Here is a 26,673-nt window from a genome sequence, read left to right as displayed (position 1 = left end):
CCTTTTTAAAATCCTGCAGTCTTTTGTCTGTCTCCCTTTTTACCTTCTTCATTGTCTGCATCATATAATTGTGGGCCTTCTCTTCTATCCCACCCCTTTCTCCCCAACAATAATTTACAGTGTTTGTTTAGCTGCATTGACTGCCCAGTAACCACACGGTCCCATTCTCCCCATTGACACCAGTAGAGACTTGAGTTACGTTCAGCCTTTGTAAGAGATGTATCTGAACAGGGTGACCCCAGTCAGGGTTTGCCATCCCTGTGTGGGCACTGGGCTTGAGTGAGAACAGGTAAGCAGTGCCTCTCCCAGTTTGGCTTCAGGCCAGGGGCTGTTCCTGGGTGTGCCCGTCTGACACAGCACATCGTTACCACACCAAGCGGCCATCTGCATTTTCTGCTGACTGCTGAGCTCCCTGTGTGCTCTTACAAGACCAGTCAGTGCCCAGGCCACAGCAGCAGGATGATGGACAGCTCTGACGGCTGCCAGTTCTGTGTCAGCGAGCACTGCCACCTACATTGCTCTGAAGAAAACAGAGCTTACCTCTCGATGTCAGGAACGTGGGAGATACACCCTGACTCTAACTTAATCAAGAATCAGGGGCAAAATCATAGCATTAACTGAAACGTCCCTTTTAAATAGTTCAAATGTCTTCATATGTCCGCTTGACATTGCTGAGGTCTGATAAAAGGGGAAATGTTAATATCTAAGTCTTGATAGGGGCAGGGGCAAAGGATTAACAGAATCTCTCCCTGTAAGAGTTTGGCCTGTAGTTAACTTCTGGGTTCCGTTCCCCTGAAAACAGATAAAGATGGAACATGTCACTATGTCACTAGGCGGCATCGCTGATGGTGGACACAACCTGACTGATAACTGCTTCATGAACACGTGGACACCTGACGGTAAGACACATCCTTGGCCTCAGAGCATGACCCTGTGGGGACCCCGGAAGCTGCTTCGATGGCTCCTGTGGAGAAGGAGGCTGAGTCAGGCAGCCCCCACACCTGCCAGTGAAGCTCATCTCTACACCTGAGTCGTTACCTGGGGCAGACAGACTGGCTTCTGGGGCCAGTGGGCAGACCTTTGGACCTCCGCCAAGAGGGAGGCTGCCCTGGCCCTGCCCTCTTGTCTAGGCTGTGCCCTTCTGTCTAGGCTGATACCTTGTGAGGCTGAGTATCTGCCTCCACGAAGACACCCCGGTGGCTGCTGTGTGGTGAAATGTCTTGTCTCAAGGCATCAAACTTTCCAGTTTATATCAAACAGGATTTCATGTAAAATTCTCGGCTATTAACCCAGTGGGCCTCCCAGTCAAACAAAAGCAACTGTCCAGTAAACACCGACAAAATACGTCTAAGCAACTAAGCTCTCAAGGAGCTCAAACAGGTGGCTGGGCCTGCACACACAAAGAAATCCAACTCAGAAACATTCCATGGGCTCACGCTGAAGAATCGGTGTGTGCTGGGAGCTTCAGAGAATGAGAGAGGCATACAGAAGAGACTTTTTATTTGATCTAGGTAGAGAGGGGAGGCATGAACTGGACCCCAGATATGTCATCTCTAATTCCTAAAATTGACAGTTACTCCTCCCACTCCCCACATTTCATTTCCACTGGCGTTTATTGCAGTCATGTGGGGTGGTGGAAAGAGCGCAGGTGAGCAGTCAGAAGACCAGGTTCAAATACTCATGCATGCCTGGGCTAGTGCCTTACTTCCTGTGTCGGCCCAGCCACAGCCAATAAATACTTGTTAAATGAAGAAATGAATGAACCTTCTGAACCCTTTGCATCCTCCTCTGCAAAGTGAAAACATCTACCTCATCTATTTCTGAGACTTGTTTTCAGGTTAGATGATGTGCATGAAAGCTCTTCACAGACTGCAGAGCACAGAACAATGAGTAGCATAGCGACATTGTCAGCCGCCTCCTCCTTGCGTTCCTGAGTAACATGACAAATGTGTATCTTGGGACAGGTCTCACGACTAAAAGCCCACATGTTACTCCAGAAGAAAGGAGTTGGAGCTCACTGTCCATCACAACCGCAGTGAGACCTGGGCTCAGGAAAATGCATTATTGCCCTCCGTGTGTCACTTTTGCGTACTGAGTACATGAAGCTTGTTTGGGTTCAGTTTTCAACTCCATCGTCCCAATTATGTCTGCATCATCAGGGCTTACCCTTGTTTACTCAGCACAAGTTTAGAAAACATTTCAGTGTCACTCCTTACGCCACACTAAATTACATGGACTTAGGTGTTGGCTTTGACAGGATGTTAATTTTTAATTACATGCAGAGAAATTACAGCAATATCACACCCATAGAGTTGTCATTTTGCAGAGATGATTCCTTAATAAAGGAAGAGTCTTCTTTAAAATCAATTAAATCAATTCTTTAAAATAAATTAATTAAGCTAGGGAAGTGAGTGTTCATTCAACTAAAAAATTCACTGAAAACCTGCAGTGTATAAGGCACTTTTGGGGGTGCTAGATTCTGATGCTGGGTGTTGGGTGCTTGGTGCCAGTGTTAGGTATTGAGTACTAGTGCTAGGTACTGGCTGTGGGTCCTGTGTGTGGTACTAGTGCTAGGTACTGGCTGTGGGTGCTAGGTGCTGCGTGGTGCTGCTGGGTGTCGGAAGAGGCAATGATGATGTCTCTCTCCTCAAGGGTATTTTACCCTAAAGAATGCAAGTAAACTCTCAGTACAGCATATGGCAGAATGGTCTCAGTACAAGTTGTATGAATAGCACACAGAAGAGTCAGGGGAAATTACTACTATTAATGAGAATCAAGAAAAGCAACCTCTAAGCTGAGCCCTGAACAACAAGAATGAATTTTCAAGATGGAGAAATCAAAATCCAAACCCAAAGAACTGCACACACAAAGACTCGAGGATGGAAAACACAGTGCGCTAAAGGAGCCATGTGTGACAAGAGCAGAGCTCTGGTCAGGATGTGTGGGAGGTAAAGGAGGAGAGTGAGGGCACTGTCCGAGGAAAACACCACGAGGTGTGGGGCTGTCCCCCTGACAGAGGCGCTCTGGTGTCAGGCATGAGCGGCCTGGCCAGGCTGCTTTGGAGAAATCTCTTCACCACCCAAAACCCTCCTTGTTAGGTCTCAACTTAAATGTCACAGTCTCCGACGCGCTCCTTGAACCCCACAGCACAGTTCACTTGCTTCCAGCCCTTTTGTAACACTCAGCACACTTGTGTTCCATGTCGCCCTTCTCTGCCAGGGTCCCACAGCGGCAGGTCCCATGACAGAGGGCCTACATCTGTTGGGCACACTTGTGTTTCCAGGGCTTTCTACACTGGTAGATACTCAACCAATGTTTGTTGACTGAATGAAATGAATGAAAGAATCATCCAATGAGAAGGTGACAAGGGCCTGAATAAAGTCATTGAAAAGATAAGGAGAGATGCAAGAGCAATCAGAAGAAAGAATGTATGTGGCAGCTGCCTGGGGAAGTGGCGGGCAGCTAAGCGACAAGGTTTGGAGTCAGTGACAGGGGGACTGACAGAGAACTCAAAAGGAAGGGTGGGCGTGGGGAAATTCTCAAACAACTTTTCTTACAGTCTTTACTCAACACCATGCTTTTCCTCTCTCCAGTCCCTGCTTTCCTTGCTCTGAAACAAAATGAAGCATTATAAGTAATCATAAAACTTTAAAGTCTTTATTCCCCTGCCCTCCCATTTCCTAGCTCTGTTGGAAAGTGAATACACAAGGGACAAACGAAATCCAAGTTTTCACTGCCCGTTGGTCACGGGATATTATTCACCCTATCCACGCAGGTAGTGATGGCTTCCAAGTTTATAATGACCTATGAGAAAGGGCACTCCAGTTGGGTGCCACCCAGACACAAGGACGTTAGCTGTGGAACGAGTGCTGCCAAACTGCTTTTCTGACACCGGCTGGGACAGAAACAGGTCATGGACATAATCTATGTCATCAACGTCAGGACTAAGATGACGCTGACCCTTCCCGTTGCTGAGGTAAGATTATGTGGTGGATAGTTACAGCTGTGCAACGTTTTTAGTTAAAGATTAAAAAGGAGGAATGGACCCAATCTTGCTTTGTCAGTTAAGAGAGAATTCCATCTGTCTGTTATTTGAACCATGGAGCTTTGATGCAGGAGCCTAAAAGGACAACAAAGCTTCGATGTTGGGTCAAAGTCTCACGGTTGGACCCAGACAGGTCTGGCCTACTGAACCGAAGGCTGAAGTTGGGTCAGATTCTGCAGATCTCCTGGCTTGGCTCTCAGCTCTTTTCTTGAGTGAGGTTGTAACTGTTAAGTGGATGAATAACTGTGCCCAAACCCTCTTTACTCCTCAAAAAGCAATGCTTTGACAAACCCAGACCTGCAAATGGGGAGAACGAGAGCTGACAGAGAAGTTCTAAAATGCACTATCTCGGGCTCTCCTGGATTCCCCTTCTTTGTTGATTTGCTCTACAAATCTGAAGCCCCTAAACCTTCTAACCTGCCACGACATAGAAATTGTCAATGAATAACCATGTTTGTGGAGGCCAGAGAGGCCTTTGACAGAAAGAAAAGCGTAAGAGGAGGTACAGCAGAGAAGAAGGAGGCTGCTGAACGTCAGATGGACTGTAGCTCAATGTCTTCCAGCAGCGCCCATCTCCTTCACTCACTCATTCATTCATTCAATATGGGCCCTGCACTGTGTTAGGCCTAGAACATAGAGAGTGTTCAACTACTTGTGAAATGAATTAAAAGAAAATTGACTACAGGAAGCAACATAACACCGACCACATTTATTAAGACAACAAACTGTTCAAACATTTAATGTTTTGTTTGTAAGTAAAAGCTGTAGGTACAGAATATTCTTCTGTTAATGCAAGACTTTAGCCAAAGCGTCCAGGGCCTTTCTTTCTTTTCTTTGTTGTTTGTTTTCTTCTTCTTCTTCTTTCTTTCTCTGTTGTTTCTTTCTTTCATTTTCTTTCTTCCCTCTCTCCGTTTTTTCCTTGTTCTTCTTTCGTTTTTCTCTCTTCTTTCTTCGTCTTTCTTTCTTTCTTTCTCTCTTCTTTCTTCATTCTTTCTTCTTCTTCGCTTTTCTTTGCCTTTCTTCTTTCTTCTCGGTTTCTTTCTTTCGTGTCTGGTTTTCTTTTCCTTCTTTTCTTTCTTCTGTTTCTCTCTCTTCTTTCTTTTTCCTTTCTTTCTTTCTTCTTTCCTTATTCTTTCTTCTTCTTTTCCTCTTTTTTCTTTTGCGTTTTCTTTTTCTTTTTCTTTTCTTTCCTTTCTCTTCTTTCTCTTTCCTTTTTCTTCTGCTTCTTTTCTTTCTTCCTTTTCTTATTCTTTTCTTCTTCTTTTCTGTTCTTTTCTTTTCTTTTTCTTTCTTTTTCTTATCTTTTCTTTCTTTTCTTTTTCTTTTTTTCTTTCTTTCTTTTTTATTTTCTTTGGTTTTTCTTTTTTTTTCTTTTCCTTTTTTTTTTTTTTTCTTTTTTTTTCTTTTTTTTTTTTTTTTTTTTTTCTTTTTTTTCTTTTCTTCTTTGTTTCTTTCTTTTTCTTTTTTTTTTCTTTTTTTTTTTTTTCTTTTTTTTCTTTTTTTTTTTCTTTTTCTTTTCTTTTTTTTTTTTCTTTTTTTTTTCTTTGTTTTTCTTTTTTTCCTCTTTTTTCCTTTAATTCTTTTCTTCTTTCTTTTCTTTTCTTTTTTTTCTTTCTTTTTTTTTTTCTTTTTCTTCTCTTTCTTTTCTTCTTTTTTCTTTCTTCTTCTTCTTCTTTCTTTTCTTTTTTTCTTTGCCTTCTTTTCTTTCTTTCTCTTTCTTTCTTTTCTTTTTGTCTTTTCTTCTTTTCTTTCTCTCTTTTTCTTCTTTCTCTTTTTTTTTTTCTTTTTTTCTTTCTTTCCTTTTCTTTCTTTCTTTTTCCTTTTCTTCTTTTTTCTTTTCTTTCTTTCTTTCAATTAATAGACTTTGTTTTTTTAAAGCAGTTTAAGGTTTGCAGCAAAAAACTGATCAGAAAGTCGAGATTCTCATATATCATCACTCCCCTCCACAGCCCCCCCATTATGACCATCTTGCGTGAGTAGGGTACATTTATTACAAGCATGAACCTACACTGGACACGTCATCATCACCCAGAGTCTATATGTTACATAGGTCCACTCTTGGTGTCGTACATTGTGTGTATAATGTATAATGTATAATGACGTATCCATCATTACAGTGTCACACAGAGTAGTTTCGCTGCCCTGAAAATCCTGTGCTCTGCCTGTTCATCCTTTCCTCCCTCAGATTCCAGGCAGACACTGATCGTTTTACAGTCTGCATAGTTTTGCATTTTCCAGAATGTCTAGAGTTGAAATCAGTAGCCCTTTCAGATTGGCTTCTTCCACTTAGCCATATGCATTTAAGGTTCCTCCATGTCTTCTCATGGTTGATAGCTCATTTTTTTTACTCCACTGTCTGGATGGGCCACAGTTTGTTTATCCATAACCTACTGAAGGACATCTGGTTGCTTCTAAGTTTTGACAGTAATGAATAGAGCTGTTGTAAATGTCCGTGTGCAGGTTTTTTGTATAGACTCCAGTTTTCAACTCCTTTGGGTAAATACCAAGGAGCGTGATCACTGGACCGTGTAGTAGGACTATGTTTAGCCTTATAAGAAACCACCAAACTGTCTTCCTAAGTGGCTGCACCACTTTGCATCCCCTCCAGCAATGAGTGAAAGCTCCTGTTGCTCCACGTACTGGTCTTTTCATTGTTTTGGATTTTGGCCATTTTAATAGGTGTGCAGTGGTGTCTCATTGTTGTTTTAATTTGCATGTCCTTGAGGACATGTGATGTGAAGCAGCTCTTCATGTGTTCATTTGCCATCTACATATCTTCTTTCGTGAAGAGTTTTGTTCGGATCTTTTGCTCATTTTTTCAATTGGGTTGTTTGTTTTCTTGTTGTTGAGTTTAAGAGTTCTTTGTATATTTGGGGTACAAGTCTTTTATCAGATATACGTTTTGCAAATATTTTGTCCCAGTCTCTGGTTTGTCTTTTCATTCTCTTGCCAGTGTCTTTCACAGAACAGAAATTTTTAATTCTAATGGAGCCTGACTTACCACTATTTTCTCTCATGGGTCATGCTTTCAGAATTTTATCTAAAAGTTGTCACCAGCCCACAGTCACCTCTAGATTATCTTCTGTGCTCTCTTCTAAAAGTTTTAAAGTTTTGAATTTTACATCTAGGTCTAGGAAGTCTGCTTTGTCTGAAATTAATGCAGCTGTTTCAGCTTGGTTTTGACTAGAATTACATGGTATATTTTTCTTCTTACTATTTTGGACATTCAAAGTAAATATTGGTGTCTTTATATTTCAAGTGGGTTTTCTGTAGACACTGTTTTTTAATCCATTCTGATAGTCTCTATCATTCAATTGGTATATTTAAACCATTCACATTTAAATTCATTATTGATATAGTTGATTTAATATCTACCATATTTATAACTGTTTTCTATCCATTGCCCTATTTGTTTTTGATGTTCCACTCTTTTTTTTTTTTTGTCTTCCATGGTTTTAACTGAGCATTTTATATGATTCCATTCTTTCTCTTCTCTGAGCATATTAATTATACTTCTTTTGTTACTTTTTTTTGTAATGGTTGCCCTTAAGTCATGCCTTTCCTAACGCTCTTCCAAACTTCTAACCTATATCATTTTTCTTCCCTGGGAATAATTCTACTTTTTAACATTTCTTACAAGGCAAGTCAACTAGTGACAAACTCCATCAATTTTTGTTTGTCTGAGAAAGAATTTATCTTTCTTTCATTTTTCGGTTCTTTTTCTACATTTTTTTCTTTTTATTTTTTACTGTCATAAAATATACCTAACACAAAATTTACAATTTCAACTGTTCTTAAGTGTACAATTCAGTGACATTCAGTACGTTCATGTTGTTGCTCAACAACCACCGCCATCCATCCCCAGATCATTTTTATCTTCCTAAACTGAAACTCTGTCCCCATTAAACAACAACTCCCCATGCCCCTCCGCCTGGACCACCACCCTCCACTTTCTGTCATTACCAATCTGACACTCTAGGGACCGCTTATAAATGGAATCACATGGTATTTGTGTTTTTCCTTCACTTTTAAAGAATGGTTTCACTGGGTACAGAATTCCAAGTTTTTTTCTTTCAGCACTTTAAATGTCTTCTTTCACTCTCTTCTTGCACCATTCTTGAAGAGTTATCTGATGTGATCCTTGGTCTCGCTCCTCTATAAGCAAGGTGAACGTCTTCTGGTTTTAACAAAGACTTCCTCTTTGTCTTTGAGTTTCTGCAGTTTAAATATAACATGCCCAAGTGTAGAGTCTTTAGTATTTATTCTGTTTTCTGTCCTCTAAGTTTCCTGGGTCTGTGGTTTAGGGTCCATCATTAATGTGGGGAAATTCTCAATCATTGTTGTTTCTGATATTTCTTTTATTTCTTTTTCTTTCTTTCCTTCTAGAATTTCCGTTACACATCTGATACACTTTCTGTAATTGTTCCACAGTTCTTAGATTGTCTGTTCTTTTCTTTTTTTCTCTTTGTTTTTCAGTTTGGGAAGATTCTGTTGACGTTACAGATCCTCCCGTGTCCAGCCCACTGACGAACCACCACAGGTGTTCTCCGTTTCTGATACAGTGCTTCTCATCTCTAGAATCACCCTTTATTTCTTTCTCTCTGCTTACATTGTCCATCGCTTTTCCTTGTTGACCACTTTTTCCATGAGAGACCTTAGCATGTTAATTAGTTATTTAAATTCCCGGTCTGATAATTCCAAAAATTCTGCCATGGTTCTGATACTTGCTCTGTAGCTCAGACTGGGTGTTGCACCTTTCATAGGATGCCTGGCGATTTGTTGTCATACCCCAGACATGATGTGTTGGGGACGAGGGACAGCTCTGGCTCCAGCATCTCTTCTGCTCATGGTGACCTGTGACTCTCTGTGTCCACCTCTCTGTCTACTTTTGGAGCACTGACTTCCCTGTGATCCCAGTTCCCTGACAGATCTAAGAATAGCTGTTGATTTCCAGTTTGTCCAACGTTTTTTGTTGTTGCCAGGACAAGAGTGATGACTTCCAAGATCTCTACAAGTTGGACCAGAAATTGGAAGTCTCCAAAGGGCTCTTAGGATGCCATTGAAACTTTCCTATATTTCATACATTTATTAAACATTTATGAAACACTAGTGCCCCAACTTGCGCCCCACACCTAAATGTCCAATCTCCTCGGAACCCTGTGAGACTCACCTGTGTGCAACCTTCCATCTCTTGAGGCTGTGTGCGTGGGGTTAGTAGGGCAGGAGAAAACACAAGAAGTGGAGTTCTCTAACCTACTTAGAGGTCACCAGCTTTCATAAAATTGTAACCAACCTCATGGATGTGGACAACAGGCTATCCAACAGTAGACATTTTCTAGTTTCCTTTGATCTTAATCTTCCCAAATTTGCTTTTCCCGACTATACCAGAGAGAGAGAGAAGGAGGATGCAGCATATGGGTCTGTATTGGCTTATAATCATCTGACATCAAGTCAATTGAAAGCCTTCCTTTCCTGGTGACTGGATCTGAGATGAAAGGCAGAGGCTGACTGGACACAGGAAGAACAGGTGGGGCCCACAGTCCAGGGCTGCATAGGCAGTTCCACGCTGCCCGGTGCCAGGCGCAGACTTATTGCCATCTCTCAGCAGGTGGCATTTAGTGGGAGTGTGGGTATAATAGAACATGACAGAGTGCAGAAACACGGGCCATCCAGTACAGATACGAATACAGGACTGTGAGGTCAATCCTCGTTTGTTCTGCCTGGCAGTAATTCACAATTTAAGTGACAGAGATTCCAAATAAATGAAAATGTCACTTTTTCACTACTTACAAAGAAAAGGTTTGTTGAGCAAAGTAACTATGTATCAAGCTAGAGAACAAACTTATAAAATCTTGCAGAAGCATCTATTTGCATAGAAACAATTGTTATCGAAATGTTTGTATCAATTTTCCAAAAACTTCTACTGGGCAATACATGTTTAGTCCTATTTGGCAATATATAGTTGGAAGCAATGGCTGTATCTCTTTCTAAATACATTAGAAACTTTGACTAATTCAGAATGGGTGGGAAGAATTAGGCTAAATTGATGAGGCTTTTCTATGTATTTATATTACGAGATGAGAGTCATTTCTAACAATGTTTAATACTTCAAAATAAAGTGACACAACAAAGACCCAACCAGGAACAGGCCAACTTTTCACCTACTTCCCCACAGGCGCTGCCCCTAGAAACTGCTCTATTCTTCTCTCAGCTTACTTCTCAAATGGAATTACTTTTTTACAAGTAGTAGAAGTAACAAGTAACCAAACAGGATAAGCTGGGCAGGATTAACTGTGACAGGAGATGTTCTCCACAATATTAAACCACCTAAACTTTAAGCTGATAGACATGCAGTTTTAAGTCCAAATCTAAAAGAAACAAAAGGAACAAAGAGATTCTGAAAAACTGTGTTGCAATAATGAAGGCCAAAGAAGCTCCGAGGACAGGTTCGAACCACAAGGCTTTGACCGCTGACGGCCCCCAGAGGTTCCCCAGCCTCTCCTCGCTCACCCTCACGTGATCCTTGGGTCTCCCAGCAATGTCCTCATTGGTGTGTGGAGAGCCAGGCACATTGAGGGCAGGGGCTGGAACAGCCGCAGACCTGGCTCCAGGGCCCAGAAACAATGGTGCCACCAAATCCCAAACAAGCCCCACCCACACTCAGACTGGACATTGTCTCCCCAAACTCACATCATGGCAGCAAATTACAGCCTGGCAAGACAAGAGCAAACAGGGCAAGGGAGGGGAAGGTGACATGAACATGGACGGTCATCTGCTGGCGTTTTCTTGTTGAGTGAGTGAGAAATGTCGTATCAGAATGGAATGGGGCAGAGACTGAGAATTGACTACATTCCAGAGGCTACGCCAGGCCTTCTGGACATATGGTCTCGTTTCAGATGCCAGCAGTTGTATGAGATGAGTACACATCCCCACTTTACCAAGGAGGAAAGAGGAGGAGAGTAAACTAGAGGAGGGGAGAGAGAAGAAAAGGGAGAGGTAGGTTTCCATGAGCTCCTGCTGAGGTGTTTGGCCCCGATAGGCTGTTCACACATCATCACATTTCATCTAAGGTGGCAAGTTAACCTGTCCAGGACTCATCAACAAATAGAAGCTGGGGCCATGGCTGGCACTAGGGATGGCACAGCTGGGATGGCAGAGAGTGCTCGGGGTCCCAGCTAACCCGCCGACAGGTTACGGCACAGCGCACCCCAAGAGCAGAGAGAACGTGAGGTAACACCCACGAGTGGTGACAGGCAGCGTTGAGTGAGAGGCACGAGGGGCGGGGGTCACTCAGAGGTGCGGGCCTGTGGGGAAGTGGACAGGCGCTGTCTGAATCTTAGCTCTGACACCGACCAGCGGGGAGACGTCGGAAGTCACACCCGCCTCCCTGTGAAATAGGGACAGTATTAGCTGCCCCTGTGGGATGTTTAGAGGGTAGAAATAACACCTGACCCATGGTATTTATTAATAAATGATGAAAACATTATTATGGGAGTGGAGGTGGGCGAAATCGGTTAAGGTACAAACTTCTGGTTATGAAATAAATGAGTCCTGGGCTGCAGTGTGTAGCACAGTGACTGTAGCTGGTACTGTTTACATGTGTGAGAGCGGCTGAGAGTAGATCGTGAAAGTTCTCATCACAGGAAAATACGTTTGTAACCACATGTGGAGACGGACATTAAGTAGGCTTATTGTGCTGGCCATTTCCCAATGTATATAACACCGAATCGGGATGCGGCCCACCTGACATGAATATGATGTTGTGTGTCAGTTACTCCTCAATAAAAAAAGAACATTATCATTATAATCTCATCCTTTGAGTATGGTTATTTGTCCGGGAAGCAGAGAGAGAAGGCATTCCTGTTGCTGGAGCTTTTAAGGAAGCAGGAAAGCTGAAGGGTCTGGAAACTCCTAGTCACCAAGCTCTCCCTCCCCCAGGTAGGGCCTTTTTTCCCACCATTTTCTCTAATGCCTCTCAACATTCAGTGTGCCGTCTCTGAAACAATACACAAACTCAGCTGAAAATGAGTTCAGACTTAGCACAAGTTGAATTGGGGACCCCAGAGCTGGGTGCTGCTCTCCCCAAGTGAACTGAACCTGTGTGGAAGAAACATACTGCACAGAGTTTAAGAGAAACCTCAAGTCAAGTGCCTTTTGCAGGGAAGGACCCTGACCTTGGCCATGGTCAGGAGAGGGTAAAGGAAGTCACTGGAAAAGTTCACCTGGAGACTGATAGGGAGGATCAGGGATAGACTTCAAATATATCGTCTGTTTTTAATTTGCTATCACCATTAATGTCAATTTACTTATGTTGCATTCTAATATTCTGGGCTAAATTTCTTAACTCCTATCTCCATGCCCTCAACCCAAAACACTTGCAGTATTCTGTGCTCACCTCTGGCCCAGAAAACTTACATGGTAAACGCTCGTACAGAAACTGTCATATCATAAGATGTACAATTTGGAGAAGGGTCAAGGGAAAAAGTAAGCAACCAAATAAGATAAGAAGGCCTTTGCTCTAAAAGGGTGCATTTCTGGTGAATTTGACACCTTAGCAGTGGGTGAGCTCTTCTTCTCCAAAGGGTAGGTTCACAGACCAAGGACTCCAACATAGTCTTCAATATTTTTAAAGAAAGGAAGAAGAAAGTCACACCCTTGAATATCCTTTGTCTCTTACAGTTTATTTTTTCATCTTTATTCTTCTTATAATAGGTGTACCACATATTCATTGGGGGGGATCAAAATTACTTATAAAATGACTTGAAATTGATAACAAGTAATTGTTATTATTTTGTGGCAGATGCTTTTGATTTGCACATCACACTCAAAATTGGTATTGTAAGTCTCCCTGTACCCAGAATTCCTCATTTTGCGCCCATGTTGTTGGCCTACCTGTGGTGCTTGCTGACTCTGGCCGCCCTCCCACAGCCCTGCCCTCACGGGTTCTGCTGTGGACTGACTGGCTCCTCAGCACCACTGAAGTCCCTTGAAGGAAAAGTGACCTGTCCACTGTGATGGTCCCAGAGCTTTGCGCACGGTAGGAATCATCAACTAGGAAGAAGAATGAACCCAACTTGTGTCAACTTGGCTAGGCTACGGTGCCCAGATGATTGGCCAAATACAACAGTAGCTGCTGTGAAGGTGTTTTTTGATGTGATTAGGAGTTAAAATAGTGGACTTTGAGTAAAGCAGATTACGCTCCTTTGTGTGGGTGGGCCTCGTCCAATCAGTTGAAGGACTTCAGAGCAAAGACTGACGTCCCCCAGTGGAAGGGACTTCTGCCAGCAGACTTGAGCTGCAACATCAGCTCTTCCTTGGGTCTCCAATCGGCTGGTGCCCTGCAGATTTGGACTGGTAGGCCCCCACAATTGCATGAGCCAATTCCTTGAAGTAAACCTTAGTTTCTCATTCTCTCTGTATATACATATACATATACATACACACACATACATATACATACATACACACACACATACGTTTATATACAGATGAATGCACATATCCTATTAGTTCTGTTTCTCTGGACAGCCCTAGCACACCACCCTTCTGGAAGCTCTGCCCCCACCTGGTCAGCTGCACCACCACTCTCCGCCTGTCTTCTGGGCTCGCCTTCTGCCTCTCCATTTCCGTCTTTTCTCTCTCATGACAGGCTCCCATTTCTCCTTTCTGCAAGGCTCAGTGTTTAGACTCCCACTCACGCCCTTCTTTCAGCCAGCAACTGTATACAGACTCGACACCATTGTAAGTCAACTGCTTTACTCCATCAGTTATACAGAAGAAGGGGATGTGGCTTGTGCATTAGGGGCGTGGTTCCAGGTGGGGGAAGGGCAATGACACAAAGGTAAGTAGGGTGTGGGTTCTGTCCGGAAATGTCTTAACAATCAAGGAAATAATTGTAAGAGAGGTAAAGCAAGCACGTATAGAGCTATAATGGGGGCAAAGGGAGCTTCGGGGACGGGGGTGTAGGACCAGGGAGGGCTCGTGGAGAAACAGGACCTGGAAAACACTGCAAAGACGGGAGTGAGGGGTGAATAGGCAGAGTCACACACAGACTGGATTCCCAGATCAAGAGTTCAACATATTCAATCCTGTTCCAGCTGGAATGTTTTGCCAACACCCCATGGTCAGCATCACCAAATATCACTGTTCCCCAAGTTGGCCTCCTTGACCAGCACCTCTTTTTGTCAGTGGAAGAGAAATGTGAGTCTCTAGATCATTCAGGCTCAAAACTGAATGTCTGCCTCAGCTTTTGCCCTCCCCAGTGGTGACGGTGTCACCGGTGTTTCTCGGGGTTGGAAAGCCTTTGAGACAGCACCTGGTGGAGGGTCATTCAGCTCTAGTGGACTGCTCCCAATAGAAATGCACTGCCCGTTCTGGCTGTGTCCCCTGTAGAGAAACATGGCACAGAAGTTGTCAGCTCGCTTACGTGGGAACCAGCAGCCTAGAAAGGAGGGAAGAAGTGTGCGTCTCAGAGACACCATACTTCTATCAATGGCGTCCAAAATGACAATGGCTGTGAGACAGTCACATCACACTAGCTCGTAATGGACGTGGACGTGATTAAACTTGCCGGACTGTGTTCCCCTAGTGGTGCCGTGCTCCCTCTCCTCATTTCACAGCTGCTCTAAATTCCTCTCCCTGATTGACTGTCCCCCTACTTCGGCCCTGCCCGACCACTCTGGCCATCTGTGTGTGCCACAGGGCCACACGCCTCAGAATTCATGACTAAGATGCAGAGGGAAGAGAGCAATCAAATGAGTTTCATGTCACGGATCACAGCCAGGACCACAGAAATGCCCACCAACGATGAATGGGTAACAAAATGGGGTGCAGACATGCCACCTTTTTGCCCATTAGAAGGAAGGAAGCACTGATGCACAATACAACATGGATGAAGTCTGAAACCTCACCCTAAGTGACAGAAGACATGCATGAAAGGCCCCATATGTATGAGCCCTTTTAGAGGAAATCTCCGGAAGAGGCAAATCCATGGAGACAGAAAATAGATGAGTAGTTAACGGTGGCTGGGACACGGGGCATGACCGCTTAATGGGTACAGGTGTCCTTCTGGGGCGATGAAAAAGTTCTAAACTAAACAGTGATGATGAGTGCACAAGCCTGGAAATGCACTAAATGTCTCTGTGCATTACACAATTTAAAATGGTTGCAGAAGAGGTGGTTTTATGGTACATGTATTTGACCATAATTAAAAATCCAAAAGCAAAGAACACCCATAACTAACATGTCCTAAGTAGGGTTCTCAGACCAGCCATGTCAGCAGTGCTCAGTGTACTTGGTGAAAGTGGAAGTGGCTGGGCTCACCCGTGTGAGGCCCACAGAACTCCACTCCCAGCGCCCTGTGTAAATGCTGTGTTTACCCCCTCAAAGCATCTCGCATGACCTTTGCACACAGATTTGAAAATCAAACTAGAAAACTTGATTTAGGAACTGTCTTCCCCATGTGCCTGGCCTAACATAGGCCTGCTCGATGCAGGCTTTTTTTGTTGAAGGAATAGACAAATGTTTGTTTTTATTTAAAGGGAGCACACAGTTCTTTCTCTTTCCACTTGTCCAGGACTATGTCAGTTACGAGAAAGAGTCCCTGTGCTATGTTTCCAGCTTGGACTGTGAATGTCTGAGCGATCCACTGTAAGTCGCTCTGTGAGTATGTTCCCCTCCAACGGGGCGGGTGGGGGTGGGGATGGTGGCAGGGCGTCTCCTTCGTTCTTTATGTAAAGACACTGAGAATTTATAGATTTCCAAAAGAGCATCTCACCATCAAACCTCCTGGTGTGGCAAAGGGAAACCCATACTTTATGCATTTTGACATTTTGTGCTGATTAAATGTGTGGCCTCAGAAATCATCCTTAAGACGCACAGGGAAGATGTCAGTCTAAGGAGTGTGATGTCACAGATCACAACCAGGACTACAGAAGTCTTGTCTTCAGACTGTGATTCTGAAAGTGGATAGTGAGGGTGTAACTGCCCCCTGAAGACGTTTGCATGTTTGGCACACAAAGTCAGCAATACCGTCAGCACTCCTGATGCCTTTGGATGTCATTAGTATAAAATGTTTAATTAGCTAACTTTCCAGTTTTCAAATGCAGATCTCAACAGGTCCCTGAGTTTCATGTAGTCCATGTTTGTTTGCTGCTGCAACCGGACCATCTGATGAGAAGTGAACACTGAATGATGGGGTTGAACATTAAGAAACACACGACAAAATAACAAACCCAGCACTGTGGGGCTAGTGTAGATAACCTGGACAGGAAAAGATATTTTTGCAGTATTGAGGTGGTTCCGTTTTTGGACACCTGAGCATATGCAACACTCTCTGAGGCTACTTTGGTTCAAAGTTCTTTCCTGGACAGGTTCAGTAACAACTTCCATTGGTCCCGAATGTCAGTGCTCAGACGGTATTGCATGGCATCAACTATAGGAGTGAGAACGCGGGCAATCCTACTTCAGGGGCAAAAGTTATCTCCAGGGTTATCTGCTATGTTGGGTGGCTTTGCCAATCAATATGCAAACACACATGGAGCCGCACCTACTATGTGCAAAGCACCATACCTGGTGCTGTGGGAATGCAAAGAAAGGCTTCAACAGTTTATGACCTCCAAAGAAGTTTACAGTCTGCTTTTAAAATGGACTTATTTCATTATGCAAACAGATGTTCCTGGCTGGAGTTTCTGGGGAGAGTGATGGAGAGAAGACGGGAAAGGTGTCACATTGTGGAGGGCAGGAGAAGACCAGCCACACCCTGAAGGCTGGCAGAAAGTTCAAGGCAGAGGACACATGCAGGCAGCAAGTGTGCCTAATGAAAAGTCCAAAACAGGTTTTGGTGTCTCTCCATCTTTACGTGCAAGGCCATTCCAGGGGTCACCCCAAAGTGTTCTGAACTTATCTGACTCAGGTGCAATTCTCTGAAAATCTTGTCCTCTATTAAAACATGTCGGGAGGTGGATTTTTATGAAGTCTTGGCTTTTCTTTTGCAACCTTGAAGAGCTATCTTAACCACTAATAAGTAGCATATGGTTTAGGTGGGGACATTTTTATTATCAACCAATTTCGTGGAAGAAGCAAGTCACACATCTCTTGCCTGATGAAGGACAAGTCTGAACCTATCAAGCCATGTCCCTAACTAGTTTCCAACATCTCCACCCCACTAGCCCCTGTGCTCACCCTGGACTTCCCCAGCCCTCTCTGTGCAAGCGAAAGGTCAGGGTCTCCACGTGGTAACTGAGGAAGGCCCGCTCTGCTTCCCCTGGAGGAGGCTTCAAAGGACAGAGGTAACTCATAAAAATAACCCCTTTGACTCCTCTAAGTAGTTGTTAATTGATAGAGAACACCAGCCACTGTGCCTCCAGGCTGCTGTCTAGGAGAGAACCGCGCAGGTACCGGCGGGCTGGAAGAGGCTGGCAGTGTCCATGTAGAAGGAGGATGTGTCCAGCCTGCCCCTAACACTGATCCCCCGGGTCCTGGGTCGGAAGCCTCGCCACTGACGGGCGGCAGGTCCACTTGCCCAGGCCCTCTCCCTAGGGCGCCAGGGTTCTCCGCGAGTGGCCGCCCAGCCAGAGACCCCAGCCGCCCTCTCCCGGGACCAGGCCGGGCCCAGTCCCGCGCGGCGCTCCGGGAGTGAGGACCCTCCCTGCACCCCTGTGTCCCCTCGCCTTGGGCCCCAGCCCCGCGCTCCCGACGGACCGGAAGGCGAGGGTCGCGTCCTGCCCTCGGCGCGCTTGCCCGGCGTCCCCAACCCAGAGGCCCTCCCAGCATCCCGGCGCCCGCTCCCCCGGCCCCCCGACCCCAGCCGGAGGCCTGTCCTGCGCCCCGAGCCCAGGGGCGGGCCCGCGCGGGTCACCGAACGCTGGCCTCCGGCCGCGCGCCCGGGAGCGTCAGGGCAGAGGCGGGGTGGGGCGCGGTTAAAAGGCGCTGCAGGTGGGGGCCCAGCCGACTGCAGGCTCCAGACACCGAGCGCCTGGCTGCACCGAGGGCGCTGCCGCGCGCCCAGAGACCCGCTCCCGGACCCGCGCGGCCGCAGTGCCCGCGGAGCAGGTAAGCGGACGCCGGGCCGTGCGGGGCGCGGGCGCGATCGCGGCTTCTCCGCGGAGGGCTGACCCGAGAAGCCCAGAGGGGGGTCGGCAGCCCGTCGCCCATCTGTCCCGTCTTCCTAGTTGACGACCGCTGACAGGCGGGCCCGGTGGCCGCAGGGGTGGGTGTCCGCGCGGGTTGCCCAGGGCGACCTTATCTGCCCGGGATCCGCATCTGCGCGCCCGGAGGAACCAGGACGGACTGGTTTGGCTTGTACCCGAGATGGTCGCCCTTGACCTGCACACAGGTTTTGTAAATACCTCACATCGCGTATCTGAGTGGCCGGCAGGGACCTGTACCCCTTCCCCCACTTCCTTTGCTGCGTTTTGGCTTTTCTGCGCTTTTATGGGTCACTGACAAAGTCCCGCATGGATCTGGGGGAGAAGAAAACCAGAGCAAAGGATCAGTGTTCAAGCTCAGCCAAACTTTGCGGAGACCGGCAGACCGTCGCTAAGTCTCAGGCAGAACTGACCTGCGTGGCTGTGTGATGTGCTCTGGGGAACTTGTGAAATGCAGGTGACAATAATATAATGACAGGACAATTGCTAGACAACAGTAATTAAGTGGCATAGGTGACACAGGTCAGTTGGAAGGTGGAGACACCAGAAGGTCTTTTCTGGCTGATGAAGGAGACGGGGCAGTCCCTGGTGTTGGGGCATCGTGTGCTTTTTTGACTGGGCTGGCCCCCCTTCCTGGAGAGGAGGACAGAGTCTGAGGTGAGTGTGGCCTGCACGCAACTCAGGACGCCTGCAGGGGCTGGGACCTGCGACTACTGCAGAGACCCAATGTCCCCTGGGGGCCTCCCACTATCCATTTAGTGCCTGCTTGAATTTGACCATGCCCTGCTGTTCCCTTCCTTCAGTAGACTTTGTGCTACAGGAGTATCCCCTTGCCCCAGTTCTAGCAGAATCTAACTAGTTTTCCAGGAGACAGCGTCCTGCCCAGTGCAGTTCCCTTAGAATTTCAGGATGCTGCTGGAAACTGCCCCTGTGGGGAGCTTTGTCTGTTGTTTGGATCGCGGGAGACTTTGGGGGTGTTGTCTGAACTCTGCCAAGGAGCGAGAAGAGGGTTAAGGAGCCAGAACTGTCAGCACTCCAGCCTGTGACCTAGCTGGGGTGGGGGTGGAGGGGCGGAGGGCTCCCACTGCCATCACCGCAGCGACAAGAACGGGAAGGCAGCACTCATCGCCTCACTGGTGTTTCTGGTTTAAAACAAAATCTGATCCAGGTAATGGTGACTTCTTCTCTTTTCTTACTTTTCCTCTGCTGAATTATAAGAGCATTAGGGAGGAGGAGAACTATGGAAGGTCTGACTGAACAATTTACATAAGGTGACAAGAAAATTCTAACTTTCGAATGAATCCTCACCACAGGGCTTTGATGAAGTCTGAACAGTCCAGGAGCTGCAAGTCATTAGTACACTTTCATTAAAGATGTTAAACGGAATAAAATTGTAGGGGAATAAAGTTCTACCCAAGCGTCTTGGTCCTTGAGGATAAGAGATTTCCAGTGGCAACATTATCATACGTTAAGGTTTCAGTTTTACTTGTTTATCCATTAGAATGGAACTGGGTCCCCAGGTGGCCTTTTCCATTTTTTTCCCAGGGTCATTTAACTCAGGTTAGACTTAGATGTTTGGAAAGGACACAGGTTTACTTGAATGAATAGAGACTGCTTAATGGAAATTATTTTTTTAACTCTTTGAATTCTTACATGGGTTAAGAAATACTTGTAATTCTATGAACTCTCCATTTTTACATTTAGACCGTAGACAGAAAAACATTTTTCATTTTTATTGACTTAAGTTTCAAGAAATATTAAATCCTAAAAGCATTTTATCACTGGTCGTTGCTTTAAAAGGACAGTTGATGAAATTTTGAGTCATTAAATTTAAAAATCATCTATCAGGTTGTCCCTTGGCTGACCTAAAGTATAGAGACAAAAAAAAGATAGTGATTCTTCCTGATTAAGGAGAGAGTCTGAGTTTTCTGTTGTTGTTGTTTGTTTGTTTTGGGGTTTTTTTTGTTTTTTGACTACTGATTTGTAGGTAAGGTTGCATATCCAGTTTCTCAAACTCCTTCTACTCCTTTTTTTTTTAAAATGCTCAGTGAAGAAGCTTGAGGTTTGGGATTGGTAGTATTATCATTGTTTTCGTAGGGAAAAGAATCGACACTAAAGATTTTGTTCTGATTTGATTGTGGATTTGAACTATGGAGCCTCAGAAAGGTGGCAGTAGTAACCCTACTTTCCTCATAACAGTTCTGTGGATGAAGAAAACTACCCACATAGGTCATGCAGTAGAGATGTGGGAGGAGTTACAGGGCTATGGCCACATCTGCTATCTTTTCCTAAGAGGCAACATCCTCGCCTACATCCAGAAGCAGTACAAAGATTTACATTCATGCCGAGATGGTGCCACGTTGGCCTCTAGGCTGTCACATGCTGGAGAAGGAGGAAGCCTGAGCCTTGAAGTGGGAGCCTTGCCCTGGGTCTCCTCAGGCCGATGGGCTGGGAGACCTGGGAATCAGGCTCAGGTGTCAGGCTCAGGTGTGCTTACTTTGCTGTGACGTCAAGGCCTTAATCAATTCAAAGGCCTCAACTCTCCAAACGAATGTGGAAATTGTGAGGAGTGTGTTCTGGTCTCAGCCTATCAAATATTCTCTGACTGACTTTAAAAGGGTCATCCAAAGAAGATAGAACTATCCGGAAAGGTCTTTCCACCTCAGCACTAAGGGTGACACTGATGTTTAGCACTTTAGTTTTGGTTCTATTGTCAGTAAAACTAAAATGGCATCCTTAAACTAGTTAGCACTAAGTTCTTAAATAAGAAATTTTAAAACAATGAAGAGCTTTGGAATACTAATGGACTTAAATTACTTGAGTTGTCAAAGAGAAGGACAGTCTATCGTCATAATACTGTGTGTACCATCAGAAGTAAGGTCAATGGTTTGCTTATTTGTAGAGCTAATATTTAGGATCAAAGCTTTAGTATCAAGAATGTGCCATGGAGGGTTACATGTACCACACACCCAAATGCAACTTACCTCTGCATGTGTGAGTAGAACCACATTCTTACACGGAGAAGACCACAGAAGCTGAGCATATCCCTTCTTTCCTTAAAAGAGAGCCACAAAGGTGCCAGTTAAACCTCTCTGGTTTACAGAGAGGCTTAATATTTTACTTTTATTGAAAAAACTCCCCCAGTAGCTGTAGCCGGCCGGAAGCCTAAAAGGAGAGAGGTATTTTGTTCCCTGGTACTAATGGCAAAGGGTTTTCAAAGACTACCTTCAAATGTCCCATAACCACAGTGTTTATGAAAGCCTAGCCCGGGGTTATGTATTCGTGGGGAAGAGGACAAGGGTCAGGGGTATGCATCTGTCCCCCAGCCAGGGCAGGCCTCGCCCACCCAAGGGTCAGGTCAGGAGGGGTGAGGGGAGCCAGGCCTCCTGTCAAACCTTCTGCCATCTGTCAGCTGCATCCTGGGTGGGCACAGTGTCCTGGGGGGGGCAGGACTTGCCTGTGACTGCAGCAATGTGTCAGGAAGTTTGGGGTGGTCCATGCCCCTGGTACACATGACAGATCTCCTGCTCTTAGCGCTCGCTGGGAGACTGATGTGCAGGACAGATGCCCCAGCTTCTTGGGAAGCCCAGGAGCCCTGGGGACTAAACATGAGGATGGGAAGGAAAGCTTTCACTGTTGGAAACACCAGTGCACGTTCACTGACTGAGTGCCCATTCCGAGGCTCACGGAGGGCAGCTCTTCCTCTTCCTTTCCGGTCATTTCTATCATGATAGATAATAGGGCCTTTGTCACTTGTGCAGGAAGATACTGCCAATCAGATCATTTCTTCTCAGCCCAATTAATTGTCTTGAGCGACCAGTAGGCTAGATACCCTTGTATTTAGGCTTAATCACTCATTTTTCTTAGTGACCTGGGGATCTCATTTCTTTTTCTTCCTTTAAAGGTGTAGGTAAATTGCTGATTTTCAGTTGAAGTCAGTAAGTGTTGTAAAATAGATTATGTTCTGTTGAGCTTTGCTACTTAGAGAGAATGTTTTCAGAGTGTGTGATTTGGGGACCCATCGACGTCAAAAGAAGAAAGCTGCTGCATCACTGTGATCACTGTTTTTTTAAGGAGAAGCCCAAAGGAGCAGAGGTCACAGAGGACCCTGCTTCCAGAAAGTGAGACCATATTCTTGTGTGGAAATTGTGACCTCCTGACCTCAGCCTCTCCAAACTCATTCAGGTGCCTGGATGGGTTTGCTTCCTAGCAGGACAGAGAATAGGTGACCCCCGGTACTCTAACAGTCTTTTTATGGGGGTGGGGGTTGGAGATGGGACTGGACAGGGGGCCGGGTGCAGGGGGAGGTAAATTCTCTGCACTTTGGAGGATTTGAGAAAATGTGAGCTTTCCTTTGATAAATCAGAGGCTTGCTCACGGGGCACTAATTAACCAAACTTCAGCAGGAGATATTCACTGGTTAATTAGAGAACATCTTCATTTCAAAAGCAAACAGGACTGACCTCCTAGGGGAACAGCCACTGTAAAATGTGTTTAAACATCAAGATACATGTTTTTACTGCCTCACTGGTTACATCCTGAAAGGCTTCCAGAACAGAACAGCAACAACTAAGAAAGTGTACTGTAATGACTATAATCAGAGACTAAAAATTAATTGTACAATTCATATTGTCTGAAATGAGTCTTTTAAATCAAAGATTAATCGATAGTCTCTGAGGCCCTGGGATAAGTGGTGTATGGAAGGCAGGGTTTAGTTGTGGAGCTTCACCCTCTGTGTGACCCCCATCACATTCACATGGCCTCTGATTCAGTGTGAGAAGCCACAGCTTCAAAAAGTTTATTTTTAAAGAGCTGTACCTACTGTACCTATTTCATTTTTCTCAGCTTTTTCTTTAAAAAAAAAAAGCAAAAACTGGCTTTCTGTTCATTCTACCTTTGGCTCCAATCTTAGTCCTCGATCAACACAGGAGTCAAATCCTCCTGCTGCCATGTGCCTCAGAGCCATCCTCCAGCTGAGTGACCCCTCCTGAGAGAGTCTTCCCAGGCTCTGCCACCTGGCCGCACTGTGGCAGGTACCTACCAGCCTGTCAGTGTCTTTCTTTTCTTTCTTTTTTTTTTTTAGTAATTCAAGTATGCATGTAACTTTTTTTTTATTAGTCTCAGGTGTACAAAACAATGTAATAGTTGGATATTTATACCCCTCACAAAATGATAACCCCCTCCCCCAATCTACTACCCTTCTGACATCTTATATAGCTGTTACAATTCCATTGACGCTATTCCCTATGCTGTACTCCACATCCTATGACTATATATATATGTATATATACATGTATATATACGTGTAGTGCAGGGGATCCTGCTGACTACGCCAAGTGTCGTGTGGGGTGTCAGGCGGGGTATCCTGCCGACTACGCCAAGTGTCGTGCGGGGCGTCTGGCGGGGTCTCTGGTCCCACTCCCCACATAAGAACGCAGGACATGGTGAGGCCAAAAAGGAACACCCACGGAGCCATAGGTAGGGGAGTCATACCACTATACTCTCGCTGGCGGCTGGGTTGGAGACACAGGAACCAGGAGCAACACAATTCTCAACCCTCACTACGCCGCTTGCAGACTCAGTCACCATCTTCTTGCTAGCTCCCCCCTTTTTTCCTGCTAGCCTAGCCACGGCAGTTATATTCATGGCTAATGGCTCACTGGTTACAGCTGACGGCCAACTAGCCACAGCTGATGGCCATTTGATCACAGTCGATGGCCATTTACTACCTGAGCCAGCACCTTTCTATGTGAGGCCGAGAGCCTGGAAACTGCTTTTTGGGGCTCTGTCCCCACAATACGTATATATATATTAAATTGTAGTTGTCACTCAGTATCATTCAGCTTCAGCTTCAGTTGCCAGTGTCTTTCTTGATGTGACATGAACACAACAGTTCAGACGTGGGCTCCCAGGGAGCGTGCATGCAAACTCCTCTTCTAGCTTAAGCTTTAGTTTCTTTTAGGGAGCCTTGTTGTATGGCGTGAATACCTTCCTTGATGTATGGTGTGTTCCTTCTAAGGGATACGAATATTCATTAAGTAAAATGGTAGGGTGTAGTTATTAAATGAACCACGGAAATATAGCTAACTTGCTGATGGTATGAGAGGTGTCTGTAAACAGCATTTTGATGCTAAGACACTATGTCTGTGCCACTGCCATCATTATGGTAACTATCAGCAAACTCATTGCAGGTGAGGGGGTCAGTCTGGGAAGGAGCCTGACCACAGTGAGCCCCATATCCGTTCAAGAAAGTCTAAGATGGTTTGACAAAATGACTTTGGTGACTCCCTCCTCCCCTAAAAGAATGTGAGTGGGTTTTTCTGAGGAGAGGGTCTTTCACTTTCTGAAGATTCTCAAAGTGCTCATTATTATTATTATTTTTTTTTTTTTTTAAGGAGAATGCTGACCAACTCTTTAGTCTTGTATTGGCAACGTAGAAGACATCTGCTTGAATTGTAGCAAATGTTTCTGTAAAAGTCAAGAAGTCATTCTCTCCCAGGACGTTGAATCAGGGCTCTAACAAGGAGGGAGGCAGGCTCTGCCTGGCGGTGGGGTGGGGGGTTGGGGTCCTTCATTGTGACTCTGAGTGGTGGTATCTGCTGGGGAGCGAAGGCCATCCCCAGCCCGGCCTATTACAATGGAGAACAAGTGAGCACTTTTGGTAAAAGCTGTGACCCTCTTAGGGAAGAGGGTCTTTCCTGGGTACAGTATTAGGTTTCTCAGCACCCAATATTATGGCCAATGACATTATTTAAGCTAGAAATAAATATAAATATATTGTGTAAAGTAACTCAGTAAGTATTTGATTTTTTATTTTCCCTTCTTAGTCTGCTGGGTAAACCAATTATGTCTTTCCAATGAATGATTTTTTCTTCTTGGATAAGCCATTTAATTACTAAAACCTACTGTGGACCCTCTGTGATCCCTGGGCAAAGTGAAACTAATGCGATTTCTATTTACACAGTGATTAAACAGGAACTGGGAAAGGATTTGAATTACCTGAGTTCCTGCATTAATGTCAAACAGCCACCTATTATATAATCTGAATTTAGTTGACTCAAGATGATCTTAAACCTCTCCCCCCCAAAAAAAGAAAAGTTATTTCTGGTCCAAAAACCTTAGAATGTCTTTAGAAAACCTCCTACCAGCAGTTTAGGGGTTGAAGCTATCACAGTACACTTTAAGTGAAATTTGTTTCAGTCTGAAATATACAACTGTTTTATAAATTCAAAGGAGCTTTCTGTTAATTTCCCTTTGCTGATCTTTGTCTGTCTAGGAATAAGCCGACACAATGGACTGGGGAACCCTGCACACATTCATCGGGGGGGTCAACAAACACTCCACCAGCATCGGGAAGGTGTGGATCACCGTCATCTTCATTTTTCGCGTCATGATCCTGGTCGTGGCCGCTCAAGAAGTTTGGGGTGACGAGCAGGAAGACTTTGTCTGCAACACTCTGCAGCCCGGGTGTAAAAACGTGTGCTACGACCACTTTTTCCCCATCTCCCACATCCGGCTCTGGGCCCTGCAGCTCATCTTCGTGTCCACGCCGGCCCTGCTGGTGGCCATGCACGTGGCCTACCACAGACAGGAGGCCGCCCGCAAGTTTCGGCGAGGAGAGAAGAGAAATGAATTCAAGGACCTGGAAGACATTAAAAAGCAGAAGGTTCGGATCGAGGGGGCCCTGTGGTGGACATACACCTGCAGCATCTTTTTCCGAATCATCTTCGAAGCATCCTTCATGTACGTGTTTTACTTCCTGTACAATGGGTACCACCTGCCCTGGGTGCTGAAATGTGGGATCGACCCCTGCCCCAACCTCGTCGACTGCTTCATCTCTAGACCTACTGAGAAAACCGTGTTCACCATTTTTATGATTTCCGCGTCTGTGATTTGCATGCTGCTTAATGTGGCCGAGCTGTGCTACCTGCTGCTGAAGGTGTGTTTCAGGAAGTCAAAGAGAGCGCAGACGCAAAGGAACCACCCCAGCCACGCCCCCAAGGAAAGCAAGCAAAACGAAATGAATGAGCTGATTTCAGATAGCGGCCCAAACGCGGTCACTGGTTTTCCAAGTTAGACATTTCAAAGTGCGAGGTAGCTGGCTCCTAACAGAACTGGTGGCCTCTCCTGCAGGCGGTGCCCACCACGAATCCCCTCTCAAGGCTGGAGACTTGGTCTTTATAAACGGCTTTCATAAGACGTAGACACTTGACTTAACATTTTGTAGAACATTTGTGCCATTAATATGCAACATAATCAAGTGTGTGGCCCATCGCTGAACACTGAGGCAGGTTGACAACTGCCTTAAAGTTACTTTCCCATGTGTAAGTGGGTCGGCTGACATAGTGGGTATTTCCTGAAAATTTAAGGACGTAGCTGTTGTTGATAAAGAATGTTTGTCTACAAACTGATGCTTTTATTAGTAAAAGATATTTTTATAGGATTGAATGTTTTAGTTCTGACTTTGAATTTATATAAAGT

At 45.2% G+C, this 26,673-nt stretch overlaps 1 protein-coding gene across 3 annotated transcripts; it reads left to right on the top strand.

Annotated features, from left to right (window-relative positions):
• The first annotated feature begins 17,952 nt into the window (after nt 1-17,952).
• On the top strand, nt 17,953-26,421 carry GJB6 (gap junction protein beta 6). Of its 3 annotated transcripts, none has more exons than XM_033105099.1 (2): nt 17,953-18,097; nt 25,469-26,421. In XM_033105099.1, the coding sequence occupies exon 2, from the start codon at nt 25,484-25,486 to the stop codon at nt 26,267-26,269; it is 786 nt and encodes a 261-aa protein (XP_032960990.1). In that variant the 5' UTR covers nt 17,953-18,097; nt 25,469-25,483; the 3' UTR covers nt 26,270-26,421. The 3 variants fall into 3 exon arrangements, with proteins under 3 accessions (XP_032960990.1, XP_032960992.1, XP_032960991.1); XM_033105101.1 differs by lacking the exon at nt 17,953-18,097 and adding an exon at nt 18,629-18,649; XM_033105100.1 differs by lacking the exon at nt 17,953-18,097 and adding an exon at nt 19,227-19,360.
• Nucleotides 26,422-26,673: the final 252 nt, after the last annotated feature.

Source organism: Rhinolophus ferrumequinum, chromosome 4 (assembly GCF_004115265.2).
Source record: "Rhinolophus ferrumequinum isolate MPI-CBG mRhiFer1 chromosome 4, mRhiFer1_v1.p, whole genome shotgun sequence".
Lineage (NCBI taxonomy): Eukaryota > Metazoa > Chordata > Mammalia > Chiroptera > Rhinolophidae > Rhinolophus > Rhinolophus ferrumequinum.
Note: the sequence above shows the minus strand (reverse complement) of the source record. Positions and strands in the feature narration are given on the sequence as shown.

Coding starts and splice junctions, on each gene's coding strand:
- GJB6 (XM_033105099.1), top strand. CDS start 25,484: ATGGACTGGGGAACCCTGCACACATTCATCGGGGGGGTCAACAAACAC.